Genomic DNA, 26,157 nt, shown 5'->3' with positions numbered 1-26,157 from the left:
CTTGTATTTTAGTTTTAAATGTTTCAAATATACTTTAGAACATTATAGATCTGATTTATCAATTACAATATATATATAATAATTGAAAAGATTTACCAATTACAATACAATATAATAATAAAGTAATAACATTAAAATTAATATTAAGTCCAATATGATTGAAAATATAACTAAAAATAAAAAAATAAATTGATTAAAAATCAAATGGTGAAACTTATGTATTTGTGATATATTATATTGTGTGTGTGTAAATAAGTCGGCCTGTTAAACTTATAAGTTAGGCTTTAAAAAAATAAGTTTGGCCTATTTAATTAAATAGGTTTAATTAAAAAGTTTGAATTTAACTTGAGTCTATTTAGTAAATAGATTATGCTGAACTTGAAATAGGTCAAGCTATATGTTTTTATTAGAGGCCTGATTTATTCTCACCCTAATTGAATCCCAAAGCAAATTGTTTTGTGAAGAGGGCAAGTGTTGAAAAGCAGCTTAAAAACTGCAATTTCGTCCCAGAAGAATAGCTTAAAAGACTGAAACTGGTTGTTTTTTTAGGTCCAGTCAATTACATGAAAATTTATACTCAGGTAGCATTCATTTGAAAATCAAGTAGTTAATGAACGTGTTTATCCAATTCGCTTGCTTTTCCCACTTACAAAATTATTTTTAAAGAAGGAAATCTTATAATTGATCTTATTTTTTATTTCAATTCAAGAGAGCAATATCCGCAAAACCGAACAGGAATCCAAGGCAATGCAAGCCCTGAGACTTAAGCAGCCGAATATTCCATGAGGAATACCATACTATCACTTTTTGCAGTCTACATCATCAACGTCATGCAAACGTCACCCACACAGTCCTCTCTGCTTTGCCTGCCTATGTTTTAACCCTTTTTTTTTTTAAGGCTAATAATAATTGATCACACGCTGGAGAAAAGGACTCTGGAGTTAGGAAAATAATTCGACTATATGCTCCAAAATAAGCATCGGGTCAACGTAGAACCTTCTTATTAGTTGATATTACGCAATAACAAGTTGTTTAAAGGCGAATGGATCTAACAGGCAGAAACGGCCTAATATGATCACAAGTGTCACCTAGATAGCATTCCAATCCGGACTGGGCTGAACCAATGCTAAGTTGCTAACTAAACTTCGCATGAGTGAGACAAAACGGCCACCTAGAAAATAATCGAAAGAATGAATTTATATATGTAGCTTGCATATAAGTGACATACTCTCTTATCTTATTTATAAATTATCTTTATTAACCTCATCAATACTAATACAACAAAAATATGGAAAAATAAGAATGAGTAAAATTTCAAATATAACCCATCAAATGAAAAACAAAAAGTAAACAAATAATATAATACTATTTTTTCCATCTCCCTCTCTTACTTTTTAAAGGTAATTTGAGGATTTTAATTTAAAATAAAATTATTCCATCAACTAGTGACTTATAAAGAAATCAAATTATACTTTTAAAAGGTGACTAATATGCAGAAACGAAGGAGTACTTGAATAATATAGTAATACTACATGCAAGTATATTGAGTAACCGTATGCTACAAAAATTTAGCTCTTTTGACCAAAGACATTATAAGACAAACATGATTCTTTTCAAAAAAAAAAATTTAATAAATAAAACTAATCAGGAAGAGTTTGCTAAAATATGTTTCACAAACCAAGTCAATCGAAAGATTCTTAATTTGACAAATTCAGTAATCTTTCTTCCTTTCTTTCTTTCTTTTTCTGGCCACTGATTCAACATGGGTTGAAGAGATCAAGTCAAATGCTGCTCCCACGCAAAACTTAGTAGTGCAAGTAGCGCTTTCTATCTGCCTGCCAAATAACTAGAAATGTAGCCATGAACACGTCCAAGCACAAAATAGCTTAAAAAAGTTGCATCAATGGAGCAAGTCAAAATGCTGTTAGCTGGCTTGAGTTTATGGCTCCTAAAACTGTCTGAGTGGATCCATCAAAAGATTGTTAACGTTACGAGGAGGAATAACTCTTGCCACGTTAAAGACTCTAAACCGGGTTAGTAATAAGAGCTTCTAACCTGAACCTGGTTCATTGCTTGCAGAAGGCTCAGAGGCTTCTGATGCTTCAGCGATCTCATCATCTATCATGTGCCAACCCCGTTTAGTATTTCAAACGAAACAAAGGAAAACAAGTCATAAATAAAACGACTAAAAAAAGTGCTAAAGGCTTACCAAAAAGGGACTTGATGGACGGCCTCTTAACTTTGGAGGTTTTCTTTTTCAATTCAGCTGCAAGGCAAGAGGACAGAAAAATTAGCATAACTATGAATATAAAATTCAACATCCTTAGATTAATACACGACATAATCAGCACACCAACATAAAAAAATCAGGATTTTTTTCGAGTGAAAAAAGAATTCATTCCAAAAAATCAACTGTGCATCAGGTAAGGATGGGGATTAAAAGCATCCAGCAAACATCAATGCAAAAGCAAAATAAACTAAGTGCTAGAAGGGTTTATCAAAAACTGATGAATATCCTTCACCTTAGCGGTGTGATTGGCTAAGGCAAGGACTTCATTAACAACGCAAAAAACATTGATGTTCTCTTGTTGGAATAGCCTTCTGTTTCTCCAAAAAGAAATCAGATTTTGATTTTCAACATCCCTCGCCAGTTTAGGTTCTACGCTGCCCCTTTGCAAATTCCAAAGACAAGTTACCCCACTGGTCTAAACCAAAAATTTGATATATTGTTCAGACCATCTATTTTGGACATCTGACATCTGACAAAGGATAGATTGAATAAAGGAAGTGCAAGACCGGTCTACTGTGGCAATATCTGAAAATTAACCTATTGACACATCTTTTTTAGACAAGTAACGTTTTTCTGATGTTGATGTAGAGATAGGAAAGAAGGAATACCAAATAGGGGTGCAAATCAAATTCTTTAATTAAGAGTAGATAAAGAAATTCTTTTTTTTTTTTTTGGGTTAAACAGAAGCATAGATTAGAAGGAAACTGATAAGATTTTACTTTCATTTTTGTTCACATGACAGCCTATATTCATGAAACGTTATTTGATAATTGAGAGCAAAATGAAGGAAGCCCTTTATCCCACGGTCTCCTTGAAATCTTATCCACCGTCTTCTGTCAAACCAAACAGGCTGTAACTGGATTAGGGAGCATAGCTGTCCAAACCAGAAGGCTGTTTGTACTAATTGGAGTTAACCAAACATGGGCTTTCTGGGCAGTATTGGTAAGTCAGGAATCTCCTTACACAGGAATAATAGCTGCACTAAAATGAAAAGGACCAAAGCGGAAAAGAAAAAGAAGAAGAAGATAAATGAGAAGTGTAATCAGTTGAACTGACCGTGAAATGCTTCATTAACATTACCTGTTTAATTTCCTTCAAGTCTTGACAAATACGTGCGTGCATGTGTGGTGTTTTAACGAAAATAAAACTCAATATCTATTATTGTTTCAAAAGAAAAGGAGCTATGATATATCTTACGAGCAGATCCTAAAATGGCATGATATCCGTACGAGGACGTTAAATCTAAAACAAACTACGGTTAAAGTAAGGATATGTTCTTCGAAATGAATTTTTCAGTATTTGGGGGGAAAATCTGTACTAAATAAAGACATACCTGTCAGATATGCTTAATAGTTAAAACCACAGCCAAATTATGACCTCATAGAGAAGATTATCAATAATAAACAAGTATAACATAAACTATAAGATAGAAAAAGAGATGTACCCATGCCAGCAACTTGATAGTCATTCACAATTTCAAAGTTCTTATACGTGTATCCGACAAAATTCATGTCTTTAGATGAGAGCATCTGTAAAATATTCCAATTGAAAGGAAAAGAATAATGAGGGGGGGAAAAAAAGGTACGGACAAGCCAATAGCTGAAACAAATTGAAAACTTGAATATAAAAAATTTTATCACATGGGAAGATATCACCTAAGCTAAAATGATCGTCAGAGACAATGGCTCATTAAGACAACTAACTACTGGGACTTAAAAGGACATGTTTGTTTATTTTCTTGAGCAAAAAACTTTTCACTAAAGAGCAGACAAGACTTCCCTTTCTTCCAGATCAAGCACATGTTAACAACCGTAAGTCATGGAAGCCAATGCTCAACCTAGCATAAATTATTTCCATCATTAAACTAGCAAAAGCTCAAGGCAACCCCAGTAGAAGCTTTCTAAAACTCCAAGAAAAGATACATGTTACAATCCAAAGTTTCAGCAATTATAATTGTAACATTTTGACGTGGTCCGTATTTGAAACCTAAGAAGGGACTGCCTGTTTAACACTTTGCTGGTAATTTTCAATACCAAAATTTGCCTTAAAGTGGATAGAACAAAATGAAAAAGTTTAATTTGGGAATTCCAAACAAGCTTGGTAGCCTGTGGCAGATTTACTACCATTCTCCTGCCTTCAAAAAATAGTCCCTTAAGTCTTATCTATCCAACTTTTCCAAGCTAAAACACATCCTAAGCAATGGAAGTTAGAAGGAAAATTGCTTTCCAGAAAAGAAGAACTGCACAAGAATTGACATTTAAGTGATCCAAACAATGGTATGTGATTGATTTTGCTTGTTCCTCCTTAACTTGCCAAAAGGGCCTACTAATATAACAGAAACAAAACAATTGTTCCATGAACAAATCAGCAAACAGAAAGTTGTGCTGATGTGAGATCTGCAGATAACATGGTAAAACAATTTGCAACAGCGAAGCAAACAATTTAAGTTACCTTCCTCCATGGACCACTTCTTGAAGATGGTTGACTGCAGTTGTCGGACTGCAGGTGTGAAAGGCACAATTGGTAATGAATGACACTGATGGCTTCAGAATGTGGCCATTCAAAATAAGTAAGAATTTGAAGCAGTAAAATACCTCATCAAACTTCTCAAAATTTTGAGTATCCAAGTCATCATTAACCTCAGGAATAAATGCAGCTTCCATTTGGTATAGCTTATCCCATTCAATACCTTCGAAAAATGAATGAGCCTGAAGAACAATAGAACAGGAAGTTAACCTTTATATCCATCTATAAAACGGAACAAAATCTAAGAATTTAGAATAGGACACACCATACAACACCTTTATTTCACCTGCGCCTTTTGATCCCAGCCTCTCATTCACATTACACAATAGCTTACTGATCAAATCTTTAGCTTCAGGAGATAGCATGGCTTCTTCAGGAAATTTCAAGTGAGTTTTCCAGTTTACTATCTGTGCGAAACAGGTAGCTGGGGTAAAATAGCATGCACTGCAAAATTTTAGAAAACTTTAAACTATTCAAATATAAAAGTCAAAATGTACACAAAACGTAGTAGAAAATTGTAAGGACTGAAAAGCTGCTGATGCAAGGAGGGAAGGACTCAAATGAGATAATAAACTTTGACTTGTACTTCAAATCTCAATAACATCCCGGACCTTCGGAGTCCCAATACAAGCTTTAGCAAACAAGGCACAGTAGGGTAACCCTAAGAGGACATAAATTTCATTCCTGAAAGCTTGCTTTGGAATGAGAAGAAAATGGGAAAGAAAGAAAACTAGAGGAAAAAGACATCTTTAACCCTTGTTTTACCCTAATTTCCCCCTGGAGAGGAAAAAACTAAAGGAAAAACTTTATGCAAGGAAAATGTCTTTTTCCTCAACTTTTCTCGCCTAGTTTTCTCTATTCCCTATTTTCTTCCATTCCAAATGGAGAGTAGGAGTTAAAACATTAATCCCTTACCCACCAACATTCACTCAGTTGAGGCTATATTCAGTGGCTTAGACTCATCTTACACAAGATGAATCATGTTTACTAGCCAATCGATGACAAAGCCAAAACCCAAGCAGTCTGTATAAGGAAATTAAGTATTGAGCACTCCAAGAATAAGTTATGCAGAAGGGAGACATAAAATGCTGAGTAAGAAGCAATAATTCTATTAAGGAAAGGACATAAATTTGAATTGTTAGTTCACAAGCTAAAATGACAAGAACGAATGTTCCAGCCTCATCTCTGCCGATCATAAGTCGAAATGGTTCACAAATTTCCTCTACTTAGTCTGGGAAGAAAACTTGGGTAAATTTTAACACAAAACATGCAGCAACAACAACAACAAACCTTATCCCACTAGGTAGGGTCTAATACAAAATATATGAACCAAAATTTATCAAGAACAAGCATCCTAGCCATCCAATAGACATTAGGGAAAAAATTGAAGAAAATTACAGAAGACATAAACAAATAGTTATACTGAAATTTGATCAGAAACTAATTTCATACAAATGTTCGTATCAGTTGATATTTTTTACCTTCCTGCATGTTGTCATTGGATCGTCAGAATAAAAAGGAGGATATCCTACCAACATTTCATACATAATAGCTCCAAGAGACCACCTGTGAATTTTACAAGAACCAGATTTGTGTCAATAAATTTTACAACTCTGAACTTATAATAATCTTTCCATGCAGTCCACACAAATGAATCAAAACCTGATATGCTTCATACAAATTTGAAGGATGTTAGGCTATGAGTTAACATCTTGTGAGCGTATTCTAGTGTTGGCCCTTCTTATGGTTATAGATGACACAAGGGAACCAACAATGACAATTTAGTCATCTCAATCTCTTCTCCAACTTTATCTTTACCCGTTCCCTAATCAGGTTACAGAGGAGAAAGAGAAATAGATGAAAATGTGTCTTCGATAGGAACCCCCAATTAACACAACATATGTACCACACAAAGGAAGGCAAAATAGTTGAGTGCTGATAATATGCTCCGCAACACACCCGCTACAAGTCAATCTCTCCCTTTGGATCACGTAACCAAAAGCACTCACTCAAGTACCTTACTGCAGAAACAACCACTACAAGCACAACAAAATACAACATCGTAACTTTCTAAGAGAAGCTGACTTTTCTGAGTTGGGCTCTCACTGCAAAAAAAAAAAAAAAGGGACCAAATTTTTACTTAATCCCTTCTCAGTTTTTCTGTTTATATCTCCTATCAACTACTGTTTTAATTTTTAAATGCTCCCTCCTACCTCTTCATCACTACTCCCCTATCTTCTCTATTTTCCCATCTTATTTCAACTACTCTATTAAGTTTTCCCTTAATACAGCATTATTCCATTGTTCTTAACTAGATGCTGTTGTGAACTTGAGCTGTACCTCAGGAGGACCATCAGTCTCTTGACTATAAAATAAACTTGACTCTCAAACTAAATTGCAAAGTTTTGAAAAGATCAAAAAGAATTGAATGAACAGAATATTAACAAATCAAATGCACAGAACTCACCAATCACATTCCATCCCATAACCTTTCTTCAATAGAACTTCTGGAGCAATATAATCTGGTGTACCAACAGTAGAATAAGCCTGCAACATTTACACAATTACAATAATAAGCACAATCATGGTAAAAAAGGAATATATTTATCTAAAACAAATTGAGGTAGAAGTGTGTCACCCTTTTGGTTTTTTGACATGTACATTATGAGTTAATTTTACACGCAACATCATATAAAAGAGAGAACAGCACATAAAACAGCAGCATACTTACGAGTGTCCTCCTGTTCTTTTGCCAGTGTTGCAATTGTTCTTGTTGTGTGCGATTTGAAGATCCACGTTCATCATTCTGTGTAGAACCATTCACACACTGACCTACGGAAAAGTCTTCTTCTTGAAGTATGCTGCAATCTAATGGTTTACAAAGACCAAAATCTGACAGTCTTAAATGTCCGTATCTATCCAATAACAAATTGTCAGGTTTAATATCCCTGCAACAAAAGATACTGAAAAGATCAATTTATATAGCCTAAAACTAACTAAGTTGCTTTATTGCAAACAAAAATATACAGATAAATAAATCTGACTCCATGTATCAAACAGATTAAGCATGTGATCATTTCAAATTAATGTGGATAGCAATCATGCAAACACTTGTAATTCTACACAGGGTTATGTATTTTATTTTGTGCATACCTATGGATATAATTGTGTTTATGTATAGATTCAATCGCCAAAACTGTTTCTCCAACATAAAATCTAGCCTCATCTTCAGACAAGATATCCTTTCTCATAAGTAAAGTCATCATATCCCCACCAGGTAGATACTCCATAATCAGGTACAGGTAGTCATCATCCTGGAAAGAACAGTAAAGTTTGACTATGCAATTGCTGTCAACCTCTGCAAGGAGGTTCCTTTCAGCTCTGACATGTTCTACCTGGAGATATTACAAGCTTTGGAATAAGTATTACAATCTCATTAGACTTGGACAATGAAAATGCTCTTGACCAAAACAACAAAATCAGGGCAAGACAAATAAGTGTAAACCTGGCCTCTGCGAAGCATCTCTGATTTCTTTAGCTTTTTCATCGCAAATACATGGCCTGTTGTCTTTTCCCTGCAGATTCTAACCTACACAAATTTCCATGTTTTAGGAAGCATTCAAGCTTGTAGCAGAAAACAAAAAACTTTTTATTCCAAGCATCCAATTATGTAATCAGGGATGAAGAATGAGGTGCGACATCCACAAACACAATCATATACTAATTTCAGACAAAGGGTTAACCTTTTTTTAACACACACAGACCACCCCTTTTCTATATGTCAGCACAAATAAACCAGATGTAATTGGACTTTATTTTTTTTCTTGGGGGCCATAATGGACATGAAGGAAAAGGTGAAAGTTTTATTAACAAACTGATGCAGTTAGCCCAGCCCAGCAAAGCAGCAGTGTAGTTTTTATAAAACAGGCTCCTCCTTGATTAAGACCAGAATATGAACTTCGACAGAACATCATGATTGCAAAAGGTTGGCATTTGTAGCAACTAAAAAAGTGATATGCAGTTAAGCAAAGGAGAGGTAGAATTAGCATCAAACCCTTGAATCAAAAGCACATCAAAGTTGAGGGACTAGATGTGAAAGGAAGGATGCCCACATAGATGGAGGCATGAAACAGAGAAAGAGATGTGAAAAATAGAGAGAAGGATAAAAGAAAGAGAAATAAGAGACAAATGGGTGAACAGAATCAATATTTTGACTACACATTCATGCAGCATAGACCATGTGCCCGAAAAAATTAGTGCATCCGAAGTTTGCCACATCACACAACCAAGAGTGTTGCATGGCATTGTGTCACATGCTGTATGTAACGGCATGCCAATTATAACTGTGTATTAGAGTGGAGAAAAATCAAGGAACTTGAGTTTAAATATGCATTGAGTTATTTAAAAATGCTAATTTCTACGATTCCAATTTGTATTAACTTCTATAACCCTAAAAATCATGTTAGTTTATTTCACTAATATTTGCATTAATAAGGATACTTTTAATTAAAACCAAGAAGCAAAAAAGTGAGGGTACGGAAACTTCGTTATTATTCATGGAAGAGAATAAGTGAAAATGCCAATTATCCAAACTATCACCCAAGATTATTACATCCATGTGAAAGATATAAAGAAAGAACGAAAGCGACATTGTGTCATGAATACAATGGGCTCTTTTTCTGCTTGCATTTTTCCTATTAAAACTCTCTGCTGTATACTCTAAAAGCACCTCAAGAGTACATAAGAACATATATATATTACATGATACATACATGAGTAGAGAATTACAAATTAATTTGATTCCATGCTTTAAGTAAATTACACGTATCATGCTCAAGCATGTACATACCTCTCCGAATGCACCCTTTCCAATCATAGTCAACAATTCAAAATCATCAACACCCATCTTATGCCTCTGAAGCCGCATGTATTCAGTTTCCTTTTTCTCCAAAAACTTGAAAAGGTTGTTTTGGTCTTCCTCAGAGACATCAGCATCAGCCAACTTCTTTTCCAAGATAGTTCGACTGTTATAAAAAAAATGAAACTAAACAGAAGATTAACACATATTACCACATAAACGATTTGTTTACACAACTGGCATTATACACATTAACAAGAATAGAGAGATAACTTCAGACCCACAAGATTCATACATTTACCATTTAAAAGAAAAAGAAGCATGTCCTTTTTCCATCTATATTCTTCCAAAGGACGTATGAATCCTGATATATAAAATAATAGCACGAATTACAGACAAGAGTTACAAATATAAACGGTCTCAAATGACTGATCTTAATGCAACTTGGACATAAACAATAAACACTCTTGTTCTGCATAATCATCCAAATTGAATATCCACCCAAGATGACAATCCAAACTTGCAAGCCAAAAATAGTAGTTTGGATCAAATGAAAAGCATTCTTCTTCTGCATGATCATTGCCAATTGAATTGGAAAATGTCAGATAAAGCAGTATCTCAAAATGCAACTTCTCTTGCACTATGACTTGTACAATAAAAAATATATGATGTGATAAAGATAAAGTGTTATGGTTAAAAAAATGTAAGATTCGTAGAATTAACGTGAAAAATATACAAAACGTGGGACAGATATTCATAAAAACTATCACTCTCCACCTACACCCAAAATTGAAAGAGATTTGCTCCAACTTTTTCCGATCTATTGTTTCTCACTGCTCCTATCTTAACGATGGGGCTAAATTTCAAAGTTTTTCATTCATTATACTCAAAACAGGTCACTCTGTATTCAAAAGAAGGTTAACATATGAGCCCATGCAGTCAGTTTCTAGAACTTGCAACTAATCCACATATTTTGCCCAGACGACTAAAAATGGATACTATTAAGATTCCAATATCCCTATTTTTAGCAAAACTGTGGGACTAACACAAGAAACATGTCCATCTTATAGTAAGAGATGGTTACAGCCAAAGAATGAACACTTCTACAAGCTTTTATCAAGATATGGGTGGCCATGATCATTGACAACTATTGGACCAACAAGGTGATATTTAGTTATGCATTCAAAATTTTAAAATTTAATGAAAATATTAACATTATATGTTTTGAACAAACATAGGCACATTTTGGGTAAAGATTAACCATTTGGTGAATAATATGATAATAACAGTATACGAGTATAATAAACAGAAATAGAAATTTTCTTGATAAAAAATTCTGCTGTCAAATTATTTTAGTATAACAATGACGCTCCTCGGAAGAAATGTGCAGCTTAATCTAGCATCATATGATGCAAAAGGAATGGGGAAACAAAGGAATGCAGTCCAGAAGGTAGCATTGACATGCTTAAATATTTCTTCTACTGGCTATAAGGATTCCAGAAGATGCTGGAATTTATTTATTTTTTTGAAAATTTGGAGATAAGTTACATTACTTAATGTTTTCGTACAAAAATAATTATAATAACGTCAAACCGTTTGGCATTCATGAAATAAATCATACCGCTCCTTTCTTTCCTGAAGGCTCTTCATTTGCTCCTTATAATGGTTCTCTATATACTGCTTTGCCGCCGCAACTTTCTGTTTCGTTACATTGGAAAGAGCTTCTTCATCCAGCTGTGAATCTGAATCTTCGATTCCCCCAGAACCCTCTTTCTTCTTCGAAGAAGACCTCATTTTATCCCTTGGATGAAACTTGTGAAACCAACCCCTGGCAGAATCCATATCGTTTCCCGAGCTCAGCAGGTACCTTGATGACCAAGAATCATCCTACTTTGTGCTATATACAAGCCAAGTTCCCTCTGAGAAACACTCGCTTCACATCCCAGAAAACCGAACTGCAAGAAAACTTCGTAAGAGTGAAAGTCACGCAAACAAATTTTATATTTCCATCTAAATCCCTAAAAAGAAAGTTCTGGTCTCCCTTCAAAACGTGCATGTAGCCCATGTCCCAAAATTCAAGCCAGAAGTTTCAAGCATTTTCGAAGCAAATTTCGTGTCATTGATGCCGGCAAGAAGCAGGAGTCAAAATATGTGAACCCAGAACCATTCAGAATCCAATGGCGATCACAACGACAAGGAATTACATTTCGATAACGCAAAAAAAAAAAAAATACTAATAAGGCTAAGAATTCGGATTACCGGGTAATTAGTAGTAGGCCAAAACAGATAATGATCCCGCGAAACTCTTGAAAGAGAAACGAGAAAGTTGGCAGTGAATCCAGTAATGTCGGTGTATGATGGCTTTATCTTGGTTCCGGCTGTGAGAAAATTAGACGACGATTCCGCGCGATTCTCTCGAACGGACATGGCAATGCCAGCAGCCAGTACTCTTCCCGCGGCCGTTAAATACCGGTTTTTTTTTTTTTTTCGCGGTCGAATTACCGTGTATTTTAAGATTATTTTTAACGCCTATTATAATTTGTAATTTTCAATAGTTTCAACTAAAAAAAATATCAGTTAAGAAGAAGTTTATATCAGTTAAATATTACTTATTATCAAAACTTAAATATATACTTATTGATTCGGGTAGTCTTTTATTAATAAGTATTTATTAAAATTTTAACAACACATTTTAAATTAACAATTCATTCAAGCTTTTTTCATTTATATTTTGACAATAATTAGTATTTAATTGATATAATTTTTTTTAGTGGTCCTTCATAGTTATTTTCCCTTCAAGTAATTGGCTAAGAAATACATACTTAAGAAATTTATTTATTTTGTCATTAAATTTAAATTTTTTAATGATATTGATTTAATTTTAAAAGCTTGTTGTTATCGAATCTATTTACGTATTTAACCCTCACTATATAATTTAATTTAATAGTAAAATTAAGTTAAAGGCATAATTTACATACTTAATTTAAAATATATTTTTAAAGTTAAATTCTCCAATCACCTATAGAATGCTGATAATCCTATCAATTTATAAGAATGTTTCGGAAAGATTATATTTGAATTGCTAAAATTATAATTAGACCATGATTTTTAATGACAAAATGTAACTCTTAAAATGATTTTCTGATGCCGTTTTGAAGAAGTTCATCTCGAAGGCAACATTCCATGAAGAATAATAGAGACTATCCATCCATCTATTCTATGCATTCATATAGAAGGCGTAAACTTGAAAAAGCTTGCAAATGAATAGATGAAAAGATGGTTTTAATGAGAATGGTGATAAAAAGAAGAAATCTGATCACGTGCCCAGGCGAATATAACGTGGCAGCCACTTTTACAAGTATTGGCCACCAAACCATCAAAACGAAGGATTCTGATTCGCTTGGGCTATTGAGAGACAGTTAACCCCGCTCCTGCTGGACTGCATAAAGTGGTGAATATCTTATATTAGCTTACAATTAAGTTGAGATCATCTGAATTAAGTTGCCCTGAAACAGTTCAAGCATTGCCATCAAAATGTCACCAAAATTTGTCTCCTCCTGTCTCTCCCTCCCCTTGTTTTGTATGTGGGATCATGCTTAATTATTTTATGCCCAAAATTATTGCACTCACTACTCGTTTCTTCTAAATTCAAAACAAAATAGTTGTAATTTTTCAGTCATCCTCCTCTAGTTGTTATAAAGTAATTAATGCTGGATGTTGAAGAGACGACAAAATCAAAAATTTGGTCCAGTGGAGATGATCCATGTTTTGATGAATATACAATCACACCCTAAAAAAAAAAAAAGATGGAAGAATGAAAGATTGGTTTCAACGAAATTAATTAATTCAAATTAAATTTTAAGTATCAAACTTCAAGAATTTGTAAGTTTATCTCAATTTTATAACTTTTTTATGATGAATTTGTAATTTATTTTTTAAATTTTAACATTATTTAAATTAATAGAGTAAAGGAAAACCAAGAAAAATACTCAAGAAAATTTTTAAATGGGACCTTTGATGAATAGCATGTCTAAAGAGTTTATTGTTGATAAAACACAAATGTGTAACATGATTTATGCTGTGGGTCTAGCCTAATGAGATGACACTTATTGTATCCTTCTCTAATTTACCTTTTGAACTCCTAATTTCGTTATTGACACAATATTTTTAAAGATTCAAAATTAAAACTACGGTGTCTGAATAGTCCAAATGTCTATTTATATTTTATTATGGCCTCGAACTATTTTTGTTTGATAAGCTCAAGAAGTAGAACCATTGTTTCATCAATTTAATTCTTGCCCTATTCGATTATTTAGTTCAAGCTTACTTTTATCTGCCATCTCCAACGCCCCACATGTCATAAGAGTGTCTCTAAATTGCACTTTTCAATACCGTTGCTCTCATTGGCATATAAAGAGTCTACGGTGGAAAACAAAATATCACGAAGGATCATTTCCCCATGAAAGTTTGAATACATTATTTCGGTTATTTGCAAATGACCAAAATTTAAAAAGAATTTATCTACATTTTCTCTATTTATATTTTTTTCATCTCAAAATATAAAATATTTTTTAAAAAAATTAAATATTTTAAAATATAAAACATGTTGAATAAAATAAAATTTTATTAATACTATTTCCATTATATTCTTCCTCTCTTCAATATTCTTTTACAAATTAAATAGTAAATTAAATATTTTTAAAAGTTTACTTTTATTTTAAAAACATAAAGTTATAAAATATATTTAATTAATTTTATTGATATGCATAAGTTTATCCAATAAGATTGAAGGAGTAAATGCTAAAGTTAGATAATTGAAACATAATAGAATTATTTCGCATGAGAAGGGAACCAAAAGTCCAAAACATCAGTCATAATGTAATCTAACTTTGAGAGCCTTTGATAAAAGATAAAATACCATAAAAAAAATACCCGTTCATCGATCAGAACTTCAGAAATACAGCTTAAAAAAGAGACATACTGGGATGAAGAATAGTATTTTTATAGTATAAAATTATAAATACAATTCATATAAAAAAAATAGCATAAAGAAATTACAGGATATTTCTGTCGAATCACTTGGCAACTTCCGCTAAGTACACTTGAAACAAACTCCCTCCGTTTCATCATGAGTTCCATTGTTTCTTTTGTCAGAGTACATACAAAGAAAAAATTCAAGGAATAATAAAAGCCTCACAGTTAAATTGCCCATATTAATATAATCAGAAGGCTGCCCATCCTGATGCAGTGGTCGAATCTGAAGCAGCTGTTGAGGGAAGATTCTTCTGTAACACAAAGAAGAAACACGTTTCGTTAAAAATGCTAAGGAAGAAATTATCAAGTCGAAGCTTTAGCGTACAAGGGCGCTCGTGCTTATCCAACTACGGAGGAATATATACGCATTTGCCCAAAAAAAAAAAATTAAATACAAGCAGGACAAGTCAGACTCGAGCACGAGGCACCATCACAAAAGAACATATTCAATTAATACTCTACAGACATTATCCAATGAAAAACCAAGCAATAAAGCAGAAAGAAAATGAACTAGACAGGTGCGTAAAAGCCTGCTTACAATAACAAAGTGGGTAAATTTTTCAACGCATCAAAATACCCAGTATTGTGTCTCAACTTCTCTGTTTCCATTATCAACAAGGTGTGCCTCTTTGTTACCTCACCTATCCGTTATAACTTTTAGTAGTCCACCTTCACCTGAGCAGGAAGCAGAATCATATATCTTAAATTTTCGACTTGTGAGCTTGGAAGCAATACATTTCATATTGAGGTTTTGTATCAGGTCACACAGAACACACGGCTTATTTTTGCAAAAAAGTCTCATTCAGCACAGCACTAAGGTTAATATAATGCTGTACTGCTGTGAAGGAGAAGTTGAGGTTATAAATATAATTCACAAAAATAAGAGCCAAACATCAATGCGATTCACGGCCACAAATCTAGGACTGAAAAATATATTAACTCATGCTACATCCTTATTACTCCAATGGAGAAAACAAATGAGCAAACATTGTCTAAAAAATCACTCTACCTTTAAATTAGCCTTTTAGGCTCCACCTTAAGGATAAGGATAGAAAAAAGGTAATGAACCAAAATGCTTCAGCAAATCACTTGGTTGTTCACATGGATTACCAAGAATATTTCCATTTCAAATCACTATGATCATAAAACATACTACATAAGAATCTACATTAAAACCAAGGACTTAAAAACAAGCAAAATAATCAAAATAAATTGTCACAAGCTTCATATTGTGATTAGCAAGTAAAGAAGAATCATGATTACTTTTATCAGTGCAAATATCATGACTAGAAGGAGCATATATGGCAATAGAGCAAAGTAGTATCCTAATACCTTTTGGTCAAATGAAATTTTGAATGAGAAGTAACCATGAATAAATAATTTGTTTTAACCTTGACTATGGTAATAGAAATGGAAATATAGTGCATGTAATCTTCCAGTTTTATACATAATGGCATTACTATTCGGGTCATACAGAACTATTACCTTTAATTGAGAGAGATCTAAAGAAGTGTCATTAGAATTTCTTCCACTTCCATTCATCTCCTTAAGACCAGTTATGCCACTGGTAGAAGTCAATCGAGCAGCAACAGGATCATTTGGCGGGGGAGGAAGAGGAGACCTGATTTTTCCTAAACCAGTGGGTGGGAAAGCAAGGCCCAAGGCCTTAGGCTTAGTATTTCCAGAAAGCCCAGCTGTTAAACCTGCAGCTGAAAGCATGCCAGTTCCAGTTGATGGTTTAGGCTTAACGTTAATCCGGATGGTCTCACCCTCCTATAATTTGAAACATGGAAGTCAACGTCAAACAAATGAGAGAAGAGAGATGACATAACCTGACCAAGAGGCAGAGAGATAAAACACTTGTGTTAGAGCAGAAAGTACAGGATCCTCGGTTTTAATAATTAGGGGCCGAGAGGAGGTAAAATATTCCACAGCGGAAACCACGTCAAGGGATAATAAAAAAAAAAAAAAACATCGGACATGCATCTTCAGACTCAGACAAACTCAGAGATGTTTGCATATTATGCGGGTCACAAGCAGGATGCATTCTCCACGGCTCAATGATCGGAAAATACGTGCATATTCATATATGCTCATTTGCACATGCTCGTACATTGCCACGTAAAAGCGATCCACTAAAGAAGTCGTGTAGGAACCAAGGTAAACAATGCAAGTGAAGACAAATAGCCAGAGATCCCATGATAAACCTCTGAACCCAAAAATCACAGCTGCGAATTATACGTTAGTTATTCAAGTTCAACGAATAAAGCAATCAGAGAACACACATTTCGAGATTGAAAAAAGTGTTGTAAAGCCAATAACAGTTCTTGTAGTGTACCTTCAACCTGTGATTTACAGCCGGATGAATATCAATCTGAGACTCCTCACTCGGCTCGCCAGGCTCTTTCTCATGTTCTCTCTTCACATATTTGTCGTGATCCGATAATGCCACATTGAAATCAAAAGCTTCGTTCCGCTCCGCAAACCCTAAACCAATAAAGCGTGTTTCCCCAGACCATCCTCAATCTTCAGCACGAAGTACCTGGACGAGTCGAGCACAGACTCGACCGAGTTCTCGCGCTGGCCCGGGTAAACAAAGCACGCGGCGAAGAGCTCCCCGGTGTTCGGATCCTCCAGTCGGATCTCGCACCGATCCTTGCGCGAAACAACCCTAAGTCGACCCGACCATATTTTATCGGACTGAAGCCACTCCCCACACTTGTACCCACCAGATGTAGTTCGGGGCGGAATCTTGTACACTGAAACCTCGCGGACTACTAGGAGGGTGTGCTCCAATGCCTCCTCCTCAAACGACATGGTCTTTAATCTGGAGAAGAGAGATTTAGAATTCAGAATCAAACGGCGGTCGAGGGTGTGTTGTTAAAATTTGATGAAGCAAATGATCAAGGGAACATGTGAGGACGATAATGGGGCTTCTATCAGAAGCAGTTGCAATGATTTCAGGCGAATGTGATGCGAATTTGAGAACCTGAGAGAGAAGCGATAATAGATGAGGAAATAGTTAAAAAAAAGGCACAATGGGAAGCAAAATCAAACAACATTTAGGTTTGCTGACAAAATCTGATGAATCAAACGATCGAAGGAATGTGATAACGATGATGATGGGATTCAATTAGAAGGTGGAGAAGACATTTTTAGGTAGATTTGAGGGCTGAAGATGGGCGTGCGCATGGAAGAAAAGTGGAGGGAGAAATCTATTTTTTCAGACTTCATAGCTGGCTTTAGACGTGGGTTTCAGCTTTGAAGTGGCTCCAGTGTCAGCTGCGCCCGGACGATTGTTTTACCCTGCTTTTTTTTTTTTTGGAAAATCACTATCAATCGCACCCAACAAATTCAATTGCACCAAAATCCCACAAAATGTGCAAATAACTGTCAAGTCCCAAATGCTTGTGTAATAACAAAAATACCATCGCATTAGTTATCTTTAAAAAAAAAATGTAATTCGTCCACCACCATCATTGAAACTCTGGCCGCCGAGCCAAATCGTCGGCCAACCTTAGCCAGGAACATCTTGGGCGACCTCCATCAACCAACAGGGCTCAGGTGATTTTTTTTGTTTGGGGGAGGGGGTGGGAAATGGGTGAGGATTTTGTAACATCCTGATTTTTTTATAAAAAAATTATAAAATTTAAGTTTTAAAAAAAAATAATAATAAAAATTTATATTATTTAAGGTTATTTAGAAATAATATTATGGTTAGGTATTTAATTATGAATTAAAAAATTTAAATTTAAAACCACATAAATAATATTTAGTTAAATATAATACATAAATAATTTTTTATGTGTGTGTTAAAAAAAAAGAAAAGGTAGAAGGAACAAAAAAGGAGGGGAGGAAGGTTGTTGTTTCTAAGTCCACATTGGTTAGATGAGGGAAGAGAAGAGATGCCTTCATGTATAAAAAAGAGGGGGTGTGTGCATTAGGAAGCATGAGAGGCTAAGATGCAATTTAAAGAAATTGCAACTTATGGCACAAAGGTTTGAATAATTAAATTCAGACCTATAGTTTTTTTTAATATAATTTTGGAACCACAATCTCATTTTTATATTATTTTTCTCTCTTCCTCTCACGTTGCTCAGCATTTTCTCGCAAGGGGGGATTATTTTCTTTTTCTTCAGGTATGTTCTAACTTTCCTATTTAGATTAGCATTTAAAAATTTATTTAATTATAAAATTAATTTTATAGTTATTTTCTAAATAATATTAGCTTTTAATGATATAATTATTTTGTAGGATAGAGTAAATATTATAATTAAGATTTTTCTATATGATAGTTAATCTAATGATATGATAGATTAAAAATATAGGTTAAAACTTTTAGGGATATAATAAATATTATAGAATATTTTTTTGGGGTTGAAACTCATGTTTAAGAATTTTTGAGTTAAAATCTAGATCTATATGGTTAAATTTATGTGGAATCTGAGATGTAGGGATAAACCTATAATTATTAAATATTTATTTAAGTATGAATAGGTATTTTTGAGGTTATAGAAAGGTGATTTGAGGCTTCAGGATAATTCTAAAATTTTTAATTTATTTTTTGATGAATTTTTAGAATATAGAAGGATAAAATTATGATACAAGAAGTGATTTGAGATAAAAAAATAATTTATTAGGGTACGAGAATTTTGAAAAAAGAATTTGGAAAGTTAAATGATGCATAAATCTTAAATTAGTATTAATATGGATTATAGATCTAAGACTTTCTAACTCTTTAAATTAGAGTTATTTATTTTAATGTAAAATTAATATATAGTATTGTGAAATAATTATGTAGATTATATTGACAAAGATAGTGGTGAAAAAGGAGTTGTGAAAGGGAACTTGTTATTCAAGACACAAGGTAATCATTATTAATGTGTTGTGATGGGTGTGTTTGTGAATGGTTATGTGTTGTTTTATTGTTTGAAAAAAATTATGAATTAATAAAAATAAATACTATAAATATATACTTGTTTGAAATTACTGCCAAGTGGGTCAAAAAAATTATTTTTGTTTATCATCATGAAATATTATTGTTCGGATATATTCCTGTTTGGATATTTAAATGATGCATGACTTGTCAGGGTATTTTAATATATGGTGTTAATAGGAATTTCTGTTCGGTTAATTATTACCACGTGGTAAGCCCTCATTGGACCCAATGAGTGGCGTGTCGCTGGGTCCAACTCACCTTTGGCCGGGTGATTTGGCGTCCGAGCATGGCGAAAGGAGGATATAAGGTGCAGTCATGCAAATTAAATACTTATTCAGTTTGTTTGAAAGTATTGTTCGGTTAAATGTTTTGTGTGCCCACTTAACAATCGCATGATTAGTTACATCCGCATGCATCATTACATATTAATTTTTGGTTACTGGGACTTTTAAGTCTCATTCCCCGTGGTTAATATTTTTACAGGAGCGAGTCCGGCCGAGAAAGCACCAGAGGTGTAACTATGATATATGAGACACCATCTTTTACGTTGCCTCTTATTTTGGATTATACAATGTATCTTGTGCCAACTTAGGACATATCTTCTTTGTGAAGTATGTAAACTCTAATTCTTTTTATTAAAAGTATTTATATGACTAAGGGGATTATGTCTGTCCCTCTTGATGCATGATCTGATTTTAATATCATGCCATGAGGATTATGTCTGTCCCTCATGGTTTTAATTGTTTTTTTTTGGATATTTTAAGACTTGTGTTATGTCTTGGATGTATCATGGTAAGAAAATTTTCTACCACAATAATGGTTTTAATAATTTACGAAAAATTAGTATGTAAATTTTAGGGTGTTACAGATTTAGTGTACATTTAAATTTCAGTTGAATATAATAAATTATAAAAATAATTTATTAAATAATAGATTTTAATTATAATTAATTATATTATAATTTTTGGATAATATTTTTTAAAATTAATTTTAACAGGATTAATTAAATTGATTTTTCTCCACTACTTAATATTTTTTAAATTAGTTTTATAACAAGTGCTAAATAGAGAGTGGGGTTGACAGGAACTTATATTAGTAACTTTTTTAAAAATTAAAAATTTAAATTTTATTGAAGAAAAAAAGCAGAAGAAAATAGAATCCAATACCACATAATCCAAAAAACTAGTAGGCTATTAAAAGCCATTGGGAGGTGGTGCGCGCGCGCGCGTACGTGTGTGAGTGATAATATAGTTATCATTCATGTTAGGTGAGAAAAATATGATCCATGTTAGGTGACTTATCAATGAAAAATATACACATTTAATAGTCTCTATGCGTGCGGGTGTGTGTGTGTCTTGTCAATGAAAAATATACACATTTAATAGTCAAATAGTCAATGATGTACAACGTATTTATTAATCAAGTTGTGTGACTTGTTAATAGATAATATGCACATCTAGTAATCGCTAATGTATAAGGTACTTATTCTTTATGCTGGGTGACTTGTTAATAAAAAATATGCACATTTAGCAATCATGGAAGTATTAGGTACTTGTTATTCATACCACATTACTTATAAATAACCATATATTTCATTAACAAAGTCACCTGTTATAAATAACAAGTACCTTTTACATTGTTAATTGCTAAATATACATATTTTAATTAACAAGTCACCCAGTGTAAACAAAAAGTACCTTATATATCATTAACCACTAAATGTTTATATTCTCCATTGTCAAGTCATCCAAAATGAATAACAAATGTCTTATACATCAATAACTATTAAATGTACTTATTCTCTGTTGACAAATTATCCAATGTAATTAACAAGTATATTATGCATCACTGATTATTAAATGTGCATATTCTCCTTTAACAAGTCACCCAACTTAATTAACAACTATCTTATATATTATTGACTATTACTTATATATATTCTTCATTGACAAGTCACCCAATGACTGGCGAAGGCTGGCCAGGAGGTCTTCGACAAAGGCCGGTCAAAGTTCTGATGGTAGTGGTAGATGAATTATATATATTTTTTAAATAATTAACATGAAGATATTTATGTAATTGCACAAACATTTGAGACTTGATAGTTATTTAATCATTTTATAGGATTTTGGTGTAACTGAATTTGTTGGGTGGGATTTGATAGTGCTTTTTCCTTGTATTTTTGTTTGCTCGTACTAAAATAACATTCTCTCTAGTGTGCCATATATCTACAATGTAGTCTATTTTATTATTTTAAAATAGTTAAATTAAAATTTTAATTTTTTTAAATTTATAATTTTTAATTATGTTCTTATTAAATATTCTATACAAATATCTTAATAATAATAATAATAATAATAATAATAATTGAAATTATAATGAATATTTTTTAATGAAGTAGATACAAAAAAATTGTAAGTGCTAGTTAATGTTCTATATCTTAAATCAAGCAAGATTTATAGAAAATGTCTTATACTTTTCAAACTATATGCTTGATTAAGATGTAGTATAATTTTTTCCTTCAACATTTGAAAACGGTATCATAGCTATCCGGTTGTTTAAAAAAGTTAATTTTGACTATTTGTCTTGAAAAGTAACCTTAAAAATTATAGAAAATGAAAAGTGCGTCAATACCCCCCAAAAAATTTTTTTCCCGAGCAAAATTACTCTTCTATCAGAGATGCATAATCTTCTCAATTGTATGCTAATATGGAATAGTTACAAAACCCACACAGAGTGGTAGTAGGGTATTTTGACCCACTTTGACCATCTGACATAGGCCAAAGAGGTTGGAAACGGTAGTGGCAAGAACCACGCTTGATATTAGCAACAAAATGATGGCAAAATAGGTCAAAATGCCTTACTATCAGTGTGTAGGCCCTACAACTATTTTTCGTTAGCAGATAATGAAGAAGATGAAATATCTCTTATGAAAAGGCAATTTTGCTCTCGAAAAAATTATTGAGAAAGGATATTACCCCATCTTTAGTATAGGGTGCCCAACATTCCTAAAACGAAAAGTTTAAGGGGGAGTGATGTTTAACTAAAAAATTTACAACTAATGTAAAAAAAAAAACGTGTTCATTTGTAAATAACAAATATACTAGTTAAATTGTAAATTTTTAGAGCATTTGTATATTCAAAAAGTTAACTTGTGTAAAATCTCCTAATTGCTCCACAAACTTAATCATACTAAACACAATTTATCATGGTAATTAGGGAATGACCCATCCCTAAGTAACTGTCCTATGGAAGATTCTTTAATTGCAGTTGTTAAAATAACTAATCATAGTAGAAAGGAAAAGATTTGATTTAAAAGTCAGCTATGACTAATTAAAATTGAACTTATGCAAATTAATCACCAGATGATCACTGCCATGGTAGAATGGATTCTACCATGATAGAATAGCTTTAACCAAGTAACTTTACCTCTTAAAATATAAAAGATTAAAGCTCTATTATTAATAAAATATTCTTTAATAAAACCATTTAATTAATGAGATCCTAAGTTTAAGTATGCCTAAAACCCTTTTTAATCAATATAACAATTAAATATCAAAGTTTGCAACTGTTTGGATGCATAGAATACCAACTAACCAAAAATTTTTAAAAAATATAATTAAAAGTCAAACTTTAACAAACATAGTTGTCCACCAAGACCAAGACAAGGTGAGCCGCGCCCAACATTTTGTGATGTGCACCGTGGCATAGGTGCCATTCACAATGATGCACTACATATTTCAAATAGCCTATTATTGTCAAATTATAAATCCAAGGGTTGAACTTTCGGTGAGTCTCAAATTTCTATTTGATATCCAATTAAGGTGATTTAGATATTCACAAAAGGCTTATTCAAACAACTAACTAATGGCACCAGTTTCGTTTTCAAATAAGATCATATTACAAATTGGACACCCGAAATCACAATGATAACATTTTCACATTTTTAACCCTCCAAGTGTTTACAACCCAACTAAAGTGCTAAAAGCCTAATAATAGCCTTAGACCATACTCAAGAAACTTATAATGACCTATACAATGCATCACATTAATCACATTCAGTATAGAACGCATCCATTCATACACCTATAATCTAACCAGCCTATACACAAGTTACCTTACCAATAATCAAGGGCCCTATACTCAACAGCCACAAGTAATATGTATTTAGTGCAAGCATGATTAAACTCAACCGAATTGGCAATATTGTATTAAATTAGACCTATACAAACTAAGATGCTAAATGAGGCATTACAGTATGATTCATATCCTAAGCCTCAGATCTTTTCCTTTTTGTCTTGATTGAAGTTAGTACTTGTAAAATGTTAAATGAAAGGTAACTACAACCACTTGGTAACATTTAACCTATACAAATGCAAATTAATTAATTATAGCAATGCAAGTGGTGTAGTTTGAAACATATTATAACCACAATAGTCAATACACAACCACGGGCACAATACTAGCAATCATGTAACTATAAAATGCCATGATATGCAAATGCCATGATAACAATAACCATGTAACCATGAAGATGACATGTATGATCAACTCTATCCTTATATCCTCTTAATACCTCCAACTGAAACTATAGGTTATATAATCAATGTGTTTGTCACTACTTAAGCTTTCCAATTGTGAGAAACTGCCAAGCCAAAGCTACTACATTCACTCTTAGACTAGAGTTTTCCCCACTTCACACACTATAGAGTGTTGTGCCTCTAAGCTAGCCTCCTCGCTGAATAAGTAGAAACTAGTTAAGTTTGAGTCTTATGATAAACCATGAGATAGTCTCTCATAGAATAAGTGAGATAATAATTAATTGGCAAACCACCAAGCTCTAATGGTGAGCTTATGATGTGGGTTCAATTCTCTACTTCTCCACCTATGTGAACTTCCACCTCATATAATCATGCTATGCAACACATACTCACTCATAACATGTATATTCTCAATCTTCACACACTTTGCATGCAAATCTCAATCATCGTGTACATAACATGTAATTTCTTAAATTATCAACTAGTCAATTCTCAAGTACATATACTTTCTCAAGGTAATTTATCAAATCACAATAATAGCTTAAATATTGTATTTAGTATTTTAGCATCATGACACTTCACGTTTCTCTTACATCTCCTCATAATCATGCTTAACGTTATATTAATCACATCATCACACAATCAAATTCATTTTTGCCAATAATCACTTGAAACATCAATTTCATGTCACACTTGTATTTTGTGCATATTTCAAAAGAATATTCACATTTTTAAAACAAATCATAAACATATATAATTAAGTAAACAAGCAAAAGCATAAACTACATTTTCTCCTATTACCTAAAACTTTTAAGAGATCAAAAGTTACTCCTTACTAAACCTATTTACTAAGCTTACATTTAAGCTCAAATGGTAAGGCACATGGTTAATCTATAATCCATAACAATAATTAATAAACTTATCACTTTCAACTTTCAATTACACACTTTAAATACCAAAATTCCAACCCATGAGTGTAAGTTCATATTCAATGAGTTTATTAATTTCATTAAACTCCTAACAACAACAATAAAAATTTATAACACTCTACAATCAAATTTCTTCATCAAAGAGTCTAAGATTTGCCTAAACTAAATAAATTCAAATTCAATGATCAAATCACCAGTACCCTTTATTCTATAAGCAAAAACGAACTACCAACAACTCCATTCCACCTATTTAATTCGACCATGGTCAAATAAAGCTTAGAAATGCCACCAAGAACTAAGGTCAAGAGAGGAATTATAAACCCTAACCTTGAAGAGTAACTAGGATGAAAGAGAAACGATGGGGGGACTTACTTCAAGTGATTCGTAGACAAAAAAAGCCCCAAAATGCTGGAAAAGCCAAGCCATAGTAGAGCTCCACCATCTCCTCTGACCTCCCTCTCTATTTCTTTTATGTTCTACATTTTTGGGCATTTAAATGCTATTCTAATTTTAAATTCACGAACGGTCATGCATGTTTAAAAACATAACCCTTCACGTCTGCAACTACTAAACAGGATTTATCCTCACAATTCAAAACTGTTGATGGTTTTGTCTAGTGTAAAACACACATGTGGATGGCTTTAATCAGAGAGCATGCTCCACTTAGAGTAGAGAAAATGGGTTGAGCCCACGGGTTAACTCGTTTAACCAGCAAAAATTGACGAGTTAAATTAAAAAAATTAGCTCATTTTTTAAAATGGGCTGGGCTAACCCAACCCGTAAAACTAGTAGGCTAAAACAGGCTGGCTCGTAGGCCAGCATATTTTTTTAAAAAATAATTTTTTATTTTTAATCATATTATATCTTTTTATAAATTTACAATAATGATAATATTTCTTAAATATATAATTTATGACTCTCAAATATATTTTTTATATTTAAAAAATAGTGTAAATATTTTTTACAATTTGTAAATAAATTTTTTATTATAGTTTATGAAGATAATTTATTAGTTTTTATAGAAATATTTTAAATATATATTA

The 26,157-nt window shown here is 32.8% G+C and overlaps 1 protein-coding gene and 1 pseudogene across 5 annotated transcripts; both read right to left on the bottom strand.

The window, feature by feature from the left end:
* Positions 1-1,556: 1,556 nt before the first annotated feature.
* LOC129286421 (uncharacterized) lies at positions 1,557-12,089 on the bottom strand. Of its 5 annotated transcripts, none has more exons than XM_054922384.1 (15): positions 11,934-12,089; positions 11,296-11,629; positions 9,666-9,840; positions 8,322-8,405; positions 7,970-8,211; positions 7,548-7,764; positions 7,284-7,363; positions 6,298-6,382; positions 5,092-5,223; positions 4,885-4,998; positions 4,742-4,789; positions 3,735-3,819; positions 2,210-2,266; positions 2,056-2,118; positions 1,557-1,958 (listed from the first exon to the last, which is right to left on the bottom strand). In XM_054922384.1, the coding sequence occupies exons 2-15, from the start codon at positions 11,514-11,516 to the stop codon at positions 1,828-1,830; spliced, it is 1,734 nt and encodes a 577-aa protein (XP_054778359.1). In that variant the 5' UTR covers positions 11,517-11,629; positions 11,934-12,089; the 3' UTR covers positions 1,557-1,827. The 5 variants fall into 5 exon arrangements, with proteins under 5 accessions (XP_054778359.1, XP_054778365.1, XP_054778379.1 ...); XM_054922390.1 differs by having other exon boundaries at positions 1,557-1,846; XM_054922404.1 differs by having other exon boundaries at positions 1,557-1,835.
* Positions 12,090-14,655: 2,566 nt separating this feature from the next.
* Positions 14,656-18,005, bottom strand: LOC129286479 (uncharacterized protein At1g03900-like; annotated as a pseudogene).
* Positions 18,006-26,157: the final 8,152 nt, after the last annotated feature.

This window comes from Prosopis cineraria, unplaced genomic scaffold (assembly GCF_029017545.1).
Source record: "Prosopis cineraria cultivar Desert tree isolate PC_DT_omini unplaced genomic scaffold, ASM2901754v1 PC1, whole genome shotgun sequence".
In the NCBI taxonomy this organism is placed as follows: Eukaryota; Viridiplantae; Streptophyta; class Magnoliopsida; order Fabales; family Fabaceae; genus Prosopis; species Prosopis cineraria.
This window is presented reverse-complemented; position numbering and strand designations above follow the sequence as displayed.